Source organism: Saccopteryx leptura, chromosome 3, assembly GCF_036850995.1.
Source record: "Saccopteryx leptura isolate mSacLep1 chromosome 3, mSacLep1_pri_phased_curated, whole genome shotgun sequence".
In the NCBI taxonomy this organism is placed as follows: Eukaryota; Metazoa; Chordata; class Mammalia; order Chiroptera; family Emballonuridae; genus Saccopteryx; species Saccopteryx leptura.
This window is the reverse complement of record NC_089505.1, coordinates 80302689-80321356: the sequence shown is the minus strand read 5'-3', so window position 1 is coordinate 80321356 and position 18668 is coordinate 80302689. Positions and strand designations below refer to the sequence as shown.

At 47.2% G+C, this 18668-nt stretch overlaps 1 protein-coding gene across 5 annotated transcripts in view; it reads right to left on the bottom strand.

The window, feature by feature from the left end:
* Positions 1-1361: 1361 nt before the first annotated feature.
* LOC136399396 (leukocyte immunoglobulin-like receptor subfamily A member 5) overlaps positions 1362-18668 on the bottom strand; it is a 34237-nt gene continuing 16930 nt past the window's right edge. For 3 of the 5 annotated variants that reach the window (XM_066374479.1, XM_066374478.1, XM_066374482.1), the window contains 3 exons: positions 3779-3898; positions 2654-2706; positions 1362-1777 (listed from right to left, as the gene is read on the bottom strand). In XM_066374479.1, coding sequence (XP_066230576.1) covers positions 1637-1777; positions 2654-2706; positions 3779-3898 — 314 coding nt within the window. In that variant the 3' untranslated portion in view covers positions 1362-1636. Of the gene's footprint in view, positions 1778-2653; positions 2707-3778; positions 3899-9207; positions 9253-9519; positions 9820-10053; positions 10339-10508; positions 10545-11397; positions 11441-18668 lie in introns of those variants that run through there. The other 2 variants (XM_066374477.1, XM_066374480.1) reach the window with 2 other exon arrangements.

The window sequence follows — 18668 nt, the reverse complement described above, 5'->3', positions numbered from 1 at the left end:
GTGTGTATGTGTGTGTGTGTGTGACAGAGACAGAGAGAGGGACAGACAGACAGGAAGGGAGAGAGATAAGCATCAGTTTTTTGTTGCAGCTCCTTAGTTCTTCACTAATTGCTTTCTCATATGTGCCTTGACTAGGGCGCTACAGCAGAGTGAGTGACCCCTTGCTCGAGCCAGCGACATTGGGCTCAAGCTGGTGAGCCTTGCTCAAACCAGATGAGCCCATGCTCAAGCTGGTGACCTCAGGGATTCAAATCTGGGTCCTCCATGTCCCGGACCTACGCTCTATCCACTGTACCACTGCCTGGTCAGGCTGATCATAAATTCTTAACTGTGAAAGTTATAGGGGATAGTCACATCCCAGGCATATAACTTTTTTAGTCAAATGTTTTATCTTTGTCTGAAGCAAGCCCTGCCCATTGTTTCTATGCATCTAGTTTAACACAGCTTTGAAATAAACTGTAACCAATCTCAAGAGAGCACGTGATCTTGTTAACTTCCTGTAATCCAATCCATATAATTATTTTTCCCATAATGTAATCTTCCTTATTTGACCCCCTCCTTATATTCAAATGTACAAAAAAAAAAAAAAGGCTACAAAAACGATTGCTCACCAGAACATTTGAGATCCTGCTCTCCGGTACATGCCTTCAGTTTGTTATTTATTTATTTATTTATTTTTTTATTTTTTATTTTTTTGTATTTTTCTGAAGCTGGAAACGGGGAGAGACAGTCAGACAGACTCCCGTATGCGCCCGACCGGGATCCACCCGGCACGCCCACCAGGGGCGATGCTCTGCCCACCAGGGGGCGATGCTCTGCCCCTCCGGGGCGTCGCTCTGCCGTGCCCAGAGCCACTCTAGCGCCTGGGGCAGAGGCCAAGGAGCCATCCCCAGCGCCCGGGCCATCTTTGCTCCAATGGAGCCTTGGCTGCGGGAGGGGAAGAGAGAGACAGAGAGGAAGGAGAGGGGGAGGGGTGGAGAAGCAAATGGGCGCTTCTCCTATGTGCCCTGGCCGGGAATCGAACCCGGGTCCCCCGCACGCCAGGCCGACGCTCTACCGCTGAGCCAACAGGCCAGGGCAATGCCTTCAGTTTGGCTCAAATAAAGTTTTATAAAAATTCTCTACAGATCTGGATGTTTCTTACCTTGACATTGTATCTATTTTACCACTAAAAATGAAAAAAAAAAAAAAAGTAAAATGTGGGAGCTGTTCAAACACAGGTGGCTTGCCAGATTTGGCCTGCAGGTGGTAACTTGCTCAGCCCTGCGTTAGACCACAAGTTTTGGACAAGAGGCGTGGTTTTAGGATCTTTTCCATGTGTTTAGGCTGTAACATAAAACCTGGCATCCAAGAGGATTTAAGAATATTGGTTTAATCAATAAGAATGTATAACAATTATTCTGTCATTGTCGCAATAACTTAGAGGGCCCTGGGAACTGACCACGTGGTTGGGCAGGAGAGATTCTGGAACTGACCACGTGGTAATCTTCACGGCTCCAGATGCAGAGGGGCAGCAGAGCCTTCTGGGTAATGTGAGTTCCCTCAGCCAGGCTGATAGCCTTGGATTTAGAAGCAAGGACTCCAGAGGAGGGGCCTTCCAACAGGCGGCTCTAAGTTTCACTGTCCAAAGCATGGCTCATCTCAGGGCAAGTGTGGCGTAATCACTGGTCTGGGTCTCCTTGGCCAACCTGGAGGGTGTTGAAGCTGTCCCCTGGGTGGGGGCATTGAAGGCCACTTGGAAATAGGTGACATCCTGTGGGTCTATAGCTTCAGAAGCCTGAGGAAGAAAGGGAGAATATGATATTGTCACAGGCAGTTAGACAGACATGAGCAGATCAAGAACTACAGGCCCGCCAGGCACAAGAGGTCACCAGGACGGAAAGCCCCAGGTGCCTAGCAACAGGAAAAGCTGGGAAGACAAAGGATCTTGCCAACCAGGGTGACCTTTCTTCCTCTGGCAACTTACTAGTCAAACAGGTTAAAACCCCCTTAGCAGGGGAACAAACAGGGTAGCCAGAGGATAGCCCCAGGAGGGGGACATGTAACCTTTGTTGGCTGTACCAAAAACTGTTTTAGGCTTTCTGCAGACATGAAGATGAATGGACCCCCCCCCCACCAAACACTAAAGTATCTTCTATAAGTTGCTTTTGCCTTTTCTCCAAGGATACTTGGCTAAGATTGGTTTTGCAGAATCAGCCAGCGTGATCGATTGCTCAGAAGATCTGAGGGTAGACCAGATGTCCTGATATCAATCGAGGGGTCTCTGGACCAGAATGACCTGACTGGGCAATCCGAAGGGACAGTTGTCAAAATCTTTGAAGACAATCCTGAGAAAAGCTCACCACCTTCATCCCAGCCTGGTTGAGCACATCTGTTTATGATTTTAACTGTGACTAACCACCTCAAAATCACTATAGGAGGCTTAGCCTACAAGCAGAGGTGAAGGTAGACTTTGGGTCTGAAGCCCTCTGCCATCTCAGCTTGCTGGACATCTTGTTAAAAGTGCATTCTCACGATTCAACCCTCGCCTCTGTGTACTGAATGGGCGTGTGACAGGCAGTGCGTGCACCGGCATTTTCTGCTTATGGCATGATGCAGTGATGTTGGGGACCAAGTACTTATTTGGGGGCCGTGTAGAGGAGGAAACGCTTACCTGTCCAGTGATTGGTTCTACTGCCTCTGGCTGTCTCTGTGTCCTGGCAGCATCTGGAGGGAAGAGGACATTGTGAGGGGTTGTGTGTGTGTGTGTGTGTTATATATGTGAAAATTACAAGGAGACTAATTTAAAAATACTCCAACACTTTTATTACCTGTCTTGTTGATAGTAGCCAAGCTAACAGGTGTGGATCTAGTATATTTTTTTTTACAGAGACAGAGAGAGAGTCAGAGAGAAGGATAGATAGGGACAGACAGACAGGAACAAAGAGAGATGAGAAGCATCAAACATCAGTTTTTCATTGTGACACTTTAGTTGTTCATTGATTGCCTTCTCATATGTGCCTTGACCGTGGGCCTTCAGCAGACCGAGTGACCCCTTGCTCGAGCCAGCGACCTTGGGTACAAGCTAGTGAGCTTTTGCTTAAACCAGATGAACCGACACTCAAGCTGGCGACCTCGGGGTCTCGAACCTGGGTCTTCTGCATTCCAGTCCCACACTCTATCCACTGCGCCACTGCCTGGTCAGGCATGAGGGATTGTATATTTGAGTCCCCCCCAATATATATACTGAAACCCTGACTGCCCCAGCGCGATGGTATCAGAAGGTGGTGCCTCTGGGAAGTGATTAGGTTCAGAAGAGGTCATAAGGGTAGAATGTGCATAATGGGATTAGTGTCCTTCTAAGGACAGGCCAGGGCCTCAGCTCCTGTGAGGATGCTTCAAGAAGGTGGCCACCTGCAAGAGAACCCTTGCCCAGAACCAAAGCGTGGGCACCTTCCTTGTGGCCCTCCCAGCCTCCCCTCCAGAGTTGTCCGTGAATGTTGTCTGAGCCTCCTAGCCTACAGTGTTCTGTTGTGGCATCCAGAACAGACTAAAACAGAAGTAGGTGTCCTGTTTTCAGAGAGGCTGCTGTAGATCCCCTCTTTCCCCTGCCCTGACTTCTCATTTCACAGATGGGAGCCAGGGCTCAGAAGGTTGTTGCAACTTGAGCCAGCAAATCAGCCCGCACCTCCATGCCTCTGGCTCCTTGGTCTCAGCCCCCACTCCCCCACTTTCCCTGAAGGATTTGCACCACAGGGGTCTCTGCTCAGGCATCCTTCCCTCTCTGAAGGGCACGTACTGTTCTTGGCTTTGCGACGGCGGTGGAGGATGAAGAGAAGGGAGAGGAGGAGGACGAGAAGAAGCATGATGGCCACGGGGAGGCCAATCAGAAGATGCTGCTGCCGCTGGGTTTTCTGGTCTGAAAAAGAGGAAAGAGGGTGGGAGCCGCCGCCCTTTCTAAGACACCATCATAGAAGGCACCATGGCTGTGTGATCTCCCAAACCCCATCACAGCCTGGAATTGTTGACCCCTGTAAAAAAAAAAAATAACATGAGTGGAACCACTTTAAAATGGGTCTAGAGCTGCCATGTCAGAACTGCCTTGCACGTTTTAAAGCTTAAACCTTGGACCTGTAAGAACAGGGCAAAGGAACCCTGGGACTGGGGCGTTAGCCACTGCGTGTCCCAAAGAACTGTTTGCAGGATAAGAAAGCGGGTGTCATGACCCCTGGATGGATGGTTACTGGACTTAAAAAACAACAACAACACACACACGCACGCACACACACACCCCACAACATTGTCTAGTTTTCACATTGTAACTGCACAGAAACTGCATTTCTTTAATATGACCTTTCTTGTCCTTTCTTTCCTTCTGATTCAAACTGACCCCTTTCAGCACCCTGACTCACCCACTTTCTGTCCTTTGAATGCCCACTTCCTCAATTATTAAGCTCTCGGGACAATGAGGTTCCGGTCAATCATCATCAATCAAATAGTCTTGGGGACAAAGCCTTGGGTCCCTTGACCGCAAAGACAGAGTGTCTGTCAAAATTGAGATGTCATCTAGGCTTTAGCGGTGTTTCAGCTCCAGAGCCAGAAAAGCAAAGTGACCCCACTGAACCACACCCTCGTGAAATCAGACAGAGGGACATCATGGCTGACATCAGGACCAGATGCGATGATCAACTACCCCCTACCCTAGCACAGACCAATCAGTAGAGACCATGACTGTAACCAGGACCCTAATCCCTTAGTCACCATGATTAATGATTCCTCCCTCTACCCCGCCGCCTACATAACCCATCCTCTAGAAGCCATTGGAGAGCCAGGAGAACCATTTCCTTAACTAGCAAACCTTGACTTTCTTTGCTTGAACTGTTTACATTTAATTGGTTTTTTTTTTTTGTATTTTTCTGAAGCTGGAAACGGGGAGAGACAGTCAGACAGACTTCCGCATGCGCCCGACCGGGATCCACCCCGCACGCCCACCAGGGGCTACGCTCTGATGCCCCTCCGGGGTGTCGCTCTGTCGCGACCAGAGCCACTTGAGTGCCTGGGGCAGAGGCCAAGGAGCCATCCCCAGCGCCCGGGCCATCTTTGCTCCAATGGAGCCTCGCTGCGGGAGGGTAAGAGAGCGACAGAGAGGAAGGAGAGGGGGAGGGGTGGAGAAGCAGATGGGCGCTTCTCCTATGTGCCCTGGCCGGGAATTGAACCCGGGTCCCCTGCATGCCAGGCCGACGCTCTACCGCTGAGCCAACCGGCCAGGGCCTTAATTGGGTTTTGATGCACACAGGCAAACAAAACTCTTTAGTTCAATAACAACATTATATGTTATGTTCTCTGCTCATTGGAACATATTAGGGCTTCTGACTGATTCTTGAGTAGCTATTTTTTTAAATCTCAATAGATACTCATTGACTCTCAGTTGGAAATGCCTTTTATTTTTAGTTTAACACCCAACTTCTCAGGAAAAGGGAGTGACCTTTGATCACCTCGTTGGCTTGGTGCATGAAGTCATAGATAAGAAAGGACTTGGATATTGCCGTAAGACAGGTGTGTGTGTGTGTCTTCCAGCTGTTCCCCAGCAAAGCTCAACCTCTGCTGACCAGGGGCAATGTCCTTTAGGTCCTGGATGTCCGCCTCAGAGGTGGGATGTATTCCTTAATAGAAAGACCATCACTCTGGAGGTGGAGTTCAGTATCACGACTGAGAATGTCAAGGCCAGGATCCAGCACAAAGAGGACATTCCCACTGACCAGCAGAGGTGGGGCTTTGCTAAAAAACAGCAGGAAGATGGACCTACCCTGTCTGACTACAATGTTCAGAAAGAGTCTGCTCTGCACTTGGTCCAGTGCTTGAGGGGAGGTATCTAAGTTTCCTCCTTTAGGTGTTAATACATGTAATTGCACAATTATTTCAATAAAGTTCTTGCATTCCCCCTCCTCAAAAGAAAGATCTTATAATATTAACTGCTCACAAAAATTGGGGGATATTTTATAGCTTCATATTCAGTTTGAAATATCTAGGCCCTGGCCGGCTGGCTCAGTGGTAGAGCGTTGGCCTGGCGTGCAGGAGTCCCAGGTTCAATTCCCGGCCAGGGCACATAGGAGAAGCACCCATCTGCTTCTCCACCCCTCCCCCTCTCCTTCCTCTCTGTCTCTCTCTTCCCCTCCCGCAGCCAAGGCTACATTGGAGCAAAGTTTGCCCGGGCGCTGAGGATGGCTCCATGGCCTCTGCCTCATGCGCTAGAATGGCTCTGGTGGCAACATAGCGATGCCCCAGGTGGGCAGAGCATCGCCCCCTGGTGGACATGCCGGGTGGATCCCAGCATGGCGCATGCAGGAGTCTGTCTGACTGCCTCCCCGTTTCTGGCTTCGGAAAAATACAAAAAAACCCCAGAAAAACCTTGTGAGCAGTATATACGGACATCTGCATCACTATAGAGGTCAGCTGTTTTTGTGTGGAACTTGCCCTTAGAATAGATATTTACATTTTTAAACTGTTACACAAATGTTTCATGGCATACGGAAACATCTGAAATCCAAACTCCGGCACCCATACATGACACTTCATGGGAACATGACCATGCTGACTTGTTTCCAGTGTTGTCTGTGGTCCTCTTGTGCCACAAAGTCTGAGTTGAGTAGCTGCAAAAGTGACCAAAGTCCATGAAACTCAAATCATTTAGGACCTGGCCCATGACAGACACTACTTGACAACCCCTGGATTGAGAAAACCTAGGTGCCTAGTTCTTTCCTGAGCTGTTTTTCCTCCATGGCTCAGTGGTAGAACTTTGGTCCGGTGTGTGGATATCCCAGGTTTGATTCCCAGTCAGGTCACACAGGAGAAGAAACCACCTGCTTCTCCTCCCCTCCCCCTTTTTTTCCCCTCTCTCTCTTCCCCTTCTTCAGCCATAGCTCAATTGGTTTGAATGCATTGGCCCCAGGCCCGAGGATGGCTCTGGGGAGTCTCTACCTCAGGTGCTAAAAATAGCTCAGTTGCTAACATGGCCCCAAATGGCCATAGAATTGGCCCCAAATGGGGTTTCTGGGTGGATCCCACTTGGGGTGCATGCAGGAGCCTGTCTCTATGTCTCCCCTTCCCTCACTTAAAAAAGAAAAAAGTATATAAGTTTTAGGTAAACATTTCTATAACATTTGAACGTTGATCATATTATATACCCATCACCCAAAGTCAAATCATTTTCTGTCACTGTATATGTGTCCCCTCTTTAGAATTTGCTTTTTTATATGTGGAGAAATTGAGGTTCAGAGAAGGGAAAAGTCTAGCACAGGACACCATGAATTAATTGTAGAAATAGCTCTCCTGCCTGACCAGGTGGTGGCGCAGTGGATAGAGCGTCGGACTGGGATGCGGAAGGACCCAGGTTCGAGACCCCGAGGTCGCCAGCTTGAGCGCGGGCTCATCTGGCTTGAGCAAAGAGCTCACCAGCTTGGACCCAAGGTGGCTGGCTCCAGCAGGGGGTTACTTGGTCTGCTGAAGGCCCACGGTCAAGGCACATGTGAGAAAGCAATCAATGAACAACTAAGAAGTCGCAACGCGCAACGAGAAACTGATGATTGATGCTTCTCATCTCTCTCCGTTCCTGTCTGTCTGTCCCTGTCTATCCCTCTCTCTGACTCACTCTCTGTCTCTGTAAAAAATAAATAAATAAAAATAAATAAATAAAAATAAAGACTTAAAAAAGAAATAGCTCTCCTAGGTTTTGTGTCCTCAGTGAGGGACAGGGATGAAGCCTCCAGAGAAATGGTTATCTGATTATCTCTATTATTTGGTGCTGATTTAATGAATATTTGCCCCCCTGCAGAAGTAGAGTTTCATAATAAAAGCAATGAACCCTAGACACTCTCAGAAATATTGACATATGGATCAATAATGAATGGTATCTATGGACCCTACAATGTTATCTGCCTTCCACAGACTGCCTAGCCTTCTGTGGTCCCAAATGAAAAACAGCCCATCTCTGAGATCAGATGAAATTGGGCGTATTCAGGGTGGTAAGGCTATAGACCAGCCCATCTCTTTTTTCTGTTTGATCCTTGCCTCCAACCGTCAGAACTTTTCTCTCTCTCTCTTTTTATAATAGGTGGGGAGGCAGAAAGACAGACTCCTGCATGCGTCCCAACCAGGATCCACCTGGAAAACCTTCTACTAGGTGAAGCTCTACCCATCTGTGGCCATTGTTCTGTTGCTTGGCAACTAAGCTATTTTTAGGACCTGAGGTGAGGCCATAGAACTATCCTCAAAGCCCAGGGCCAGCTTGCTCGAATGAATTGAGGCATGGCTGTGGGAGGAGAAGAGAGAGAGAGAGAGAGAAGGGGGAGAAGGAAAGGTATGGTGAAACATGGTCACTTCTCCTGTGTGCCCTGACCGGAAATCAAACCAGGAACATCTACATGCCTAGTGGATGTTCTACCACTGAGACAAATGGCCAGGGCCCCAGAAGTCCTCTTAAAAAGCTGACTCTGTCTCTGGTAAGTAACATTTTTATTCCAAGTCTGAGAGAAGAGCTATGAAGGCTGGTACTTTTCCACATAAACCAGTGACTCACCATGTGACTGTCTGGGCTCATCAGGTATGGGATTGCTAGTAACTTCTGCAAATGGAGACAAAAAGGGGGTAATTTCTTTATTTCTTCTCAGCTCTCAACACAGATTTGGAATGACTCACATGTCCTCACTGGCCCCTGGGCATGGGTTAGGAGGACTGCGAGATGGATGAGGGCTGAGGTTGACCACCCACCTCTGTGTGTAAGGACAGGGAGCTGACACCACCTCCTCACCCTGTTGTCCTCTTTCTCCCGATCCCCACTCGAACTGGACACTATCAACTTCAGGAGGGAAAAGGTGAATGGATGAGCAGACCTGCCTCTGCCTGTCCTGCTCCCTCTATAACATTAGAAGTTACTGGGGGGAGGTTGTTGGGTTGGAGATATGGACAGACAGAGCAAGAAAGACAAAAAAGAAAAAGAAAGGAAAGAAAAAAATTCATGGACATGAACAACAGTGTGGTGACTGCTGAGGTCGGAGATGTGGAGGAGGGTATGAGGGGATAATGGTGATGAATACGACTTAACTTGGGGAGAGCGATGCACACTACGGTGTACAGAGACACGTTGTGAAATTATGCACCTGAAACCTGTATGATTATGTTACCTATGTGCCACCCAATGAATTCAATTAAAAAATATTTGTAGTTATTCACCATGAGGATGTCCAGGTTCTGTGGGATCAGCAGAGTCAGGAGCTTCTGAAAACGAGGATGAACTGGGGGTGGCTTCTTTATCCCTGGACAGGCTCTCCCTCCCGAGACAAGCAATGAACTATGAGCTCTCCCAGCCCCGCTCATGTGGCAGGAGGGCTATGCAGTGGGTAAGACGTGAGGTCTTCACAGCTGTGTGTGTAAGCTGATGGTGTTGACATGGCCTCCTTCCCACACTGTCCCCTTCCCCCCAGTCACTGCTCTAACGGGACGTCAGGTGTAGAAGGAGACACAGGAATGAATGGGCTTCCTCACCTCTGACCAAAAGCTGCAATGGGTCACTGGGCTCAGACCACACGTAGGGGTCTTTGCTGAAGGCACCGTAGCATCTGTAGGTCCCTGTCTGTGTGGAGGTGACATGGTCCATGTGGAAGATGGCCTGGCGTCTATTGCCCTGGGGTGTGGAGCTTTGGTTCTGGGTGGAGTGAGGGGCATCTTCTTTGGTGAGAATAAATTCATCAAACTTGAGTCTGGAGAAACACTGAACCTTTACACTGTCCCCTGAAGCCACCACAATGGCACTCAAGTGTGCGAACGAGGGTTTGTCATAAGCTCCTGAAAAGAAGGAAGTTTGGTGGTAAAGGGAGGCCATGTGTGTTATCCCTTCTTGGTTGTGGGAGCAGACGTGGCTCTGGGTTCTGTCTCCCCGGGTCCTTCCCTGAGGAAATCTGTCTCTTGTCATCCCTGGTTCCCTCCTGGAGATTGAGGCTTTGCTGCTTCGTATCTCAGAACCCGGGTCTCCCCTCTGCAAAGAGGCCCACCTGCCCTGCCTCCTGTGTGCCCACTCACCAGTCATCACCAGACGCAGGGGGTCACTGAGCTTAGACCACTGTTCTCCATTTCTATAGGAACAGCTATATAGTCCAGTCTGGTCTGGTCTCATCTCTGTTATAGTTACAGTGTTGGTCTTTCCAGGCACCAGTGCATTCCTTCTGTCCATACGCTTAGATCCATTCACTTTATAGATCAGGTATTCTTCAGCTTCTAGGGGCCCTCGGCACAGGATGGTCACAGACTTCTTAGATGGAACCCTGGTTCCAGGCTGTGCTGTGAGAACAGGTGGAGGGAGACGTCCTAGAAGAACAGACAATACACTTACAGGTGTATCTGTTTCCCATGCCATTCCCTACGTCCTCCCCTCTGACAGCCATGACTTTAAATGCCAAGAACCCTCTTCCCAGCTGCCAAGAGAGCTGATATCTGCCAGCCACCCTCAGTCCTTGGAGCAGTATAAGAATACTCACCCTCCTGGGCCCGAGTGCCCTGACCTAGACACAGCCCTGAAAGGAAACACAGAGAACAGCTCAGTTTTTCAAAATTTAATTTAATAATTTAAGTTAATTTATTATTATATTTTAGTGAGAGGACAGGAGGCAGAGAGACGGACTCCTGCATGCGCCCTGACCAGGATACACCCGGCAAGTCAACTAGGGAGCAATGATCTGCTCATCTGGGGCCGTTGCTTTGTTGCTCAGTAACTGAGCCAATTTTTTAGTGCCTGAGATTTGAGGCCACAGGGCTACCCTTAGCAACTGAAACCAACTCGCTTGAACCAATTGAGCCATGGCTGCGGGAGGGGAAGAGAGACAGAAAGAGAGAAAGAGAAAAGGGGAAAGGGTAAAAGCTGATGGGCTCTTCTCCTGTGTGTCCGGACTGGGAATCGAACCTAGGACTTCTACATGTGGGGCTGACGCTCTACCAGTGAGCCAACCAGCCAGGGCAAAATGTTGTTTTTTTAATTATGGTTCACATTTAATATTATTTTATATTAGTTTCAGGTGTACAACCTTGTGGTGAGACTATCATATACTTTACAAAGTGTTCCCCCTGTTATTGCCAGCGCCCACCTGGCACTGTGCTTAGTTATTACAACATTGCTGATGATATTCTCTGTGCAGGCACTTTACATCCCCGTGAGGATTTTGTTACTGCCAGTCTGTGCTTCTCGATTCTTCTAATTTTTCTCTCCAAAGCTCCAAGCTCTCCTCCCCTCTGGCAGCCACCAGTGTGTTCTCTGTGTCTGAGTCTGTTTCTGTGTGCTCGTTTGCATTGGGGACCAGCCCCGTCTTATGGAACCCCCGACCTGTTCCATGACCTCGTGTTGGCACCCCAGACCCTCCTCTCCTGACTCACCAAGGTAGAGCAGAGTGGGGAGAACCAGCGACATCATCCCGGGTCCTCGCTGGCCCGCTGGCCGCAGTGATACTGCTTTTTATGAGGAACTGACTTCTCTCCACGTGATGAACGCAGCAGGAAGTGGTGGGCTGTCCCGGGTCTCCCTGCCAGAGTGGAGGCGTTGCACAGCCTCTTCTGGGTAAGCGTTGCAGATGCTACTCAAATCATGCCATGTTGGTCATCTGAGCTCGAACTACCATCAGTCCAATGTGGTCCCTTTCTTCTGACCCCCGGTCCTCGTGAGCATTTCGTCTTTCTGTGTCAAGTCAGCGGTCTCAGGTTCAGAGCGGAGGAACAGGTCAGACATATATCCCAGTCCCAGATCTGCTCTGAAACCCTCAATGAGCTCCTGGATCTTGCTTCTAAATTCAAAGTTTTCTTCTATTTATTTACCTGTTTATTTTTATTTTTAAGAGAGAGAGAGAGAGAGAGAGAGACAGAAAAGTGAAGAAAAGAGGGTGAGAGATGGTGAGAAGCATTAGCTCGTAGTTGCTTTCACTTTAGTTGTACATTGAACTTTTTGAACGTTCCTTGACCCGAGTTTAGCCAGTGACCTTGAGGCTTCCAAACGGTGACCTCAGTGTTCTGGGTTGCTGCTTTATCCAGCGCACCAACACAGGTCAGGTACATTTTCTTTTTCCATTTTTTTTTTTTGTACTTTCTGAAGCTGGAAACGGGGAGGCAGTCAGACAGACTCCTGCATGCGCCCGACCGGGATCCACCCGGCACGCCCACCAGGGGGCGATGCTCTGCCCATCTGGGGCATTGCTCTGTCGCGACCAGAGCCAGTCTAGCACCTGAGGCAGAGGCCACAGAGCCATCCCCAGCGCCCGGGCCATCATTTGCTCCAATGTAGCCTCGGCTGCGGGAGGGGAAGAGAGAGACAGAGAGGAAGGAGAGGGGGAGGGGTGGAGAAGCAGACAGGCGCTTCTTCTGTGTGCCCTGGCCGGGAATCGAACCCGGGACTTCCGCACACCAGGCCGACGCTCTACCATCGAACCAACCGGCCAGGGCTTCTTTTGCCATTTTAAAATAGCAAACTTTGTCGTCAGTGAGAAGATTGGTATAAGGTGGATTCATGCCTGCTTAATTTATTTTTGGAACAGCTTGGTTGATTACAGAATAGGGTCTTCATCAGTGGGGGGCCATGTGCATTTCAAAGCTAAGGTGATTCCCCCATCACGTGCCAAGCCCAAGTATCTATTTTACAAACACATGCCCTTAATCAGAAGGAAGCCTAGAATGAAGTTTTATAGTTTCATGGAACCCAGAAAAAAAACTAACAAACTTCCAACCCTGGTCCTACTGATGACAAATTGCAACTGGAAGAGATATTCCAAGGATCTTTAGGGCTGATGTCAGTGGCAACGAGCCCACAGCTGATATCTTCCTTTGAAACACATTCAGTAAGAACACACGCATTTTAAGTAACCCATTCCATAGGTTACTTAAGCAATTAAAATAACAGGAGATTGTGTGGCTAACAGACAAGAGATTATAATTTATAAAAGTTAATGCATATGGGCTCTGGCCGGTGTCTCAGTGGATAGAGGATTGGCCTGGTATATGGATGTTCTGGGTTCGATTCCTGGTCAGGGCACACAAGAAAAGTGACCATCTGCTTCTCCTTTCTTCTTCTCCTCCTTCTGTCTCTCTTACCCTTTTGCAGCCAGTGGTTCAATTGATTCAAGTGTTGCCCCGCCTGCTCGTTAGTCTCTTCATCAACCTCAGGTGCTAAAAATAGCTTGGTTGATTTGGACATTGGCCCTAGGCAGGGGTTGCTGGGTGGATCCTAGTAGGGTGCACATGCGGGAGTCTGTCTTACTGTCTCCCGTCCTCTCACTTGGAAAAAGGAAAAGGATAAAGAGAAAAAGAAAGTTAGTGCATATGCATACACTCTAAGTGGCCACAGGATCAGTGGTTAGGCTCTTCAGAAAAAGTAGTTCACATGATATGAGTTTGTTTTCCAAGTGCTGTATGCACCCAATTATGTAACCAGAAAATGAGAATGGAACAGGTCACTTAGTGTGTTTCCTATGGCAGATGGGGACAGATATTTCAGGTCCCCTAAACACCAACAATTAAAATATGTGACTTGATAACAAGGCTCAATCTACTTTTATTTAGTACAAAGATTGTGAATTATAATTTTGCATCATGGCCCTGGACGATTGGCTCAGAGGTAGAATATTGACCCAATGTGTGGAAGTCTTGAGTTCCATTCCTGGTCAGGGCACACAAGAGGCAAATATCTGCTTCTCCACCCCTCTCCCTTTCTCTGTCTCTCTCTCTCTCTCTTTTCTTCCTGTAACCATGGCTCAATTGATTGAAGTTCATCGGCCTTGGGTGCTGAGGATGGTTCCATGAAGCCATCCTCTGTCTCAGGTGCTAAAAATAGCTTGGTTGCCAGCCATCCCAGATGGGCAGAACATCAGCCTGAGAAGGTGTTGCCAGGTGGATTATGGTTGGGTGCATGCGGGAGTCTGTCTCTGTATCTCTCCTCCTCTCACTAAAAAAAGAATTTGGCATCAAGTCAAGATCATTTTAATAAAGTTTTTCTGTATGTGGGACATTGGAGTGCAGCAGACTGAAAAGGTCCCCCAGAGACCACCGTGCACTCCCGGTTAAGACAATAAGGTCATCCTTGTGTTCTAAGATGCCAGTTAAATTAGGAACCAGAAACAATCTTGACCATAAGGTTTTGGCTGATGCTGACCACCCGGTGTCAGGAATTTAGCTGACAAAAACCAGACGGCAATCTCTAGAATGCTGACCATAAGGAATCATGTCCAGGTTCGAGAAGATGCCCTACACACTCTACTGGTCCTGCACACCCACAGTTTTCCTGCCCCCTCTTTCTGCCCTATCAAACTGGCCAGCTTGACCAGGATGTTAACAGGGGCTTTGGGACAGGAGTCCCCCACCATCTCAGGCCACTGGCTCTTGAATGACCCCCTTCCCTTTTGCACCAGCAAAGACACTGGTACGTGCGACACCAGAAAGATCCCCAAATGTTACATGGACACAATTGTGGAAAGGTGGCTGACTTGGGATTTCTCCCATAAACCTGAATTTTTAGTGACAGCTCTAGAGAGCTTCTGAAAAGGTTTAATCTAGCTTCTTTGCCGACATAATGCATAACATGGACTTCTTCCATCTCTTAGTTGTACAATTTATTTTTAGCAAATTAACTAAGATTAAAGACTGAGCCGAAGGGGACCCCTTTCAGTGTGAGGGGGCAGAGATGATGTGGAAAATTCAAAATAATAATTAGCTAAGCCTTGGCCAGATAACTCAGTTGGTTAGAGCAGTAGTCCCCAACCCCCGGGCAACGGACTGGTACCGGTACCGGTTCGTGGGCCATTTGGTACCGGTCCGCAGAGAAAGAATAAATAACTTACATTATTTCCGTTTTATTTATATTTAAGTCTGAATGATGTTTTATTTTTAAAAAATGACCAGATTCCCTCTGTTACATCCATCTAAGACTCACTCTTGACGCTTGTCTCGGTCACGTGATACATTTATCCGTCCCACCCTAAAGGCCAGTCTGTGAAAATATTTTCTGACATTAAACTGGTCTGTGGCCCAAAAAAGATTGGGGACCACTGGGTTAGAGCATCATCCCAAAGCACAGAGGTTGCCAGTTCGATCCCTGATCAGGGCACATACAGGAACAGATGTACCTGTCTCTCTCCTGCTCTCTCCCTTCCTCTCTCTAAAATAAATAAAATAAATGTTAAAAATACTTTGATAAAGAGTTCCTTCTTTCCTCAAAATAGTTGATTTCTCATTTTATACCCCACCCTTGTGGGACATATTTGTATGTCTTTACTCCCCTTCCCTTTATTGCCATCTCCCGGGTAACCACTCATCTTTTATGTATTGAATAGACACTTTTCTAAAGAGGACATACAGAAGGCCAGTAGTCATGTGGAAAGATGCTCAGTGTCACCTGTTTGTTTTAAAACTGTCATACTGGCTGAACCTTACTGAGTAGCTATGCTATCCACCATTCTCGATAGACACATAACTTGGATTTAAAATCATCCCCTGTTTGCGCTAACATGAGGCACTCTCCCACACACATCTGAAATAATGTAATAACTAATGTTTACGGGGTTTTCATTTTATAAGGATTGCATGGGGGAAAGTTACACATAATCTTCATAAGAAAGGTGGTAGGTTTGGTTAATGTTCCAAATTGTTTAGTCAGCTCTCAGTCCATCAGAACCCGAGGCCCCTGTACACAACGATAGATCCTATGTGGTTCTGCAAAATCTGAAACATCTCCTGCTTTTTCTAGGATTTCCCTCTGGTTGCGGTGTTTCATCCCCCTGTGCTTAACCCCAGCATCACCACAAACCGTTCAATTAGCCAGGGCAGTAAGACCCCTGTGACTGTGCCATTGGCTCATGGCCAGACGTAGTGCAGAGGGTGTAAATTGAGATATTTGCCAATGAGAAGTTGGGGTTTTCCCAGGACTGAGAAGACTATTGAAATGGTCCAATTGAGAGGAAGAGGCAGACAGATCAAGAATGGTTAGACAAGACTTCCCTTTCTCTGACATGGGACCAAAATATCCATTTGTATTTCTCCATCTCTTTCTTTAGCTATTGTCTACATACCTTTCTTTTCTTTTTAGTTTTTATTTATTTTGTGACAGAGACAGAGACAGGGACAGATAGGAACGGACAGGCAGAAAGGGAGAGAGATGAGAAGCAACATTTCTTCGTTGCGGCACCTTAGTTGTTCATTGATTGCTTTCTCATATGTGCCTTGACTGCGGGCCTTCAGCAGACTGAGTAACCCCTTGCTCAAGCCAGTGACCTTGGGTCCAAGCTGGTGAGCTTTGCTCAAACCAGATGAGCCTGTGCTCAAACTGGTGACCTTAGAGCCTCGAACCTGGGACCTCTGTGTCCCAGTCCGATGCTCTATCCACTGCGCTACCTCCTGGTCAGGCTCTCCATCACTTTCTTTAGCTATTGTCTACCTACCTGTCTATTATGTATACATCCACCTGTGTCTGTCTATCTATCTATCTATCTATCTATCTATCTATCTATCTATCTATCTATCTATCTATAATCTTTATATCTATCTATCTATGTATCTATCATCTCTCTCTCTCTTTATCATCTATATCACCCTTCTGTCTCATCAACTGCACTTAGACAAGTGCAAGGTTTCAAACCAGCGACTTCAGCATTCCAGGTCAATGCTTTATCCACTGCGCCACCATAGGTCAGGCTCAACCTCACTTTTTATAATGTATATATGTCATCTATCTATATGTATTCATCATTTATCTCCATCTTTCCATTAAACTTCATCATCATGGTCTCTTATCTGCTTATCATCTATCTTGTATTTTTCTATCAATATTCAGGTATCATCTGTCTATGTATCATCTATCTATCTATCTACCATCTCTTTCTCTCTCTGTCTCTCTCTCTCTCTCCACCATTAGAGCATTAAAAGGACCTTTGAAGCACAGTAGTCACTAATTTCTGGAGAACCATTTTCAGGCTTATTAATTGGCATTTCTTCACTCTCAGGCTTCTTGGACTCAACTTTGGGAGGAAAGTCCTTAAGACTGCATTACTGAGTTCTCAAAGACGCGGTCTGGTTTTGTATGTCTCCAGCACTAAGAGTAATTCTCACATGTTTACATGGTTGAAAGAGTGGAAAGTTACTATTTGTGATTCATGGAAAGGATGAGAAGTTCATGAAGTGATGCTGACATGGTTCCACGTCACCCACAGCCCCTCTTGTGCAACAACCATAGTACTGAGTGGTCCAAAGTCCAACTGCGTCATAAGGCCCCCAGTATCTAGTGTTTGACCTCTGCAGGGAAATAATCATCTCGAATGTGAGAGTGGCGTCTATCTGAGTCTGAGAAGGCGTTCAGAGGAAGTAGTCTAGGAAAAGTTATGTGTGTTTTGAACACTGAGAACACAGGCAGGAAGTAGCCAGTGGAAGGGAATTTTGATGAGAAAACAGGAAGCCATTAGAACAGAGTGCTCAGAGAGCCTGGTCACCGGACAGGCTTGCACAGAGAAGGTGACATACATACATACCTCAGTATCTCTATGTCCACACAACACGGGGTCCACAGTGGTGGTAGTTTAGGGTGTTTATTATTATACTTCGGTAGTTTGGAGCTAAGAATTTCCTGAAATATTTCCTGCACTCCACTGTAACAGTGGTTGGGTTTAGGTTTCTGTGTCTCCATGGTCTTATTCTCCTGCTTTCAAAGATGTCTTCTTTTTCACAAATGAAAAACACAACAAAAACTATAAAACGGAAAACCAAACCCCAACCTGAAATAATTGCTAAGTCAAAAATATTGGTGTAATTTTGCCTGACCAGGTGGTGGCGCAGTGGATAGAGCATTGGACTGGGATGCTGAGGACCCAGGTTCGAGACCCCTAGGTTTCCAGTTTGAGCGTAGGCTCATCTGGTTCAAGCAAAAGCTCACCAGCTTGGACCTGAGGTCTCTGGCTCGAGCAAGGGGTTACTCGATCTGCTGAAGGCCCGCAGTCAAGGCACATATGAGAAAGCAATCAATGAACAACTAAGCTGTCTCAATGAAAACTGATGATTGATGCTTCTCATCTCTCTCCGTTCCTGTCTGTCTGTCCCTATCTATCGGTCTCTCTGATCCTCTGTAAAAAACAAAACAAAACAAAAAAACAAACAAAAATATTGGTGTAATTTTAGTCCTGAAACCAAGCCACATAACGTTCACTTTGTATGTTTGCTTTCTGTACACTTTAACTTAAAAATGAGAGTTATTGTGGCATCCAGCCATGTTGCCACCAAGGGTAAGATTTCATTCATTCATTCATTCATTCATGAGACAGGAAGAGAGAGAGACTAGAAATATTAACTCATATTTGTGGCACCTTAGTTGTTCATTGATTGCTTTCTCATATGTGCCTTGACCGGTGGTTCCAGTTGAGCCAGTGACCTGTTGCTCAAGCCTGCAACATGAGGCTTCAAGACAGTGACCTGTGGGTTCATGCCAGTGACCATGGGGTCATTTCTATGATCTCACACTCAAGCCAGTGACCCTGTGCTTGAGCTGGTGACCTCAGGGTTTCAAACCTTCGTCCTCAGCATCCCAGTTTGATGCTTTATCCACTGTGCCACCACCTGGTCAGATTTCATTCTTTATATGGCTGAGTAATAGAGTGACTGTATATTGTATTTATGTACCACAGCTT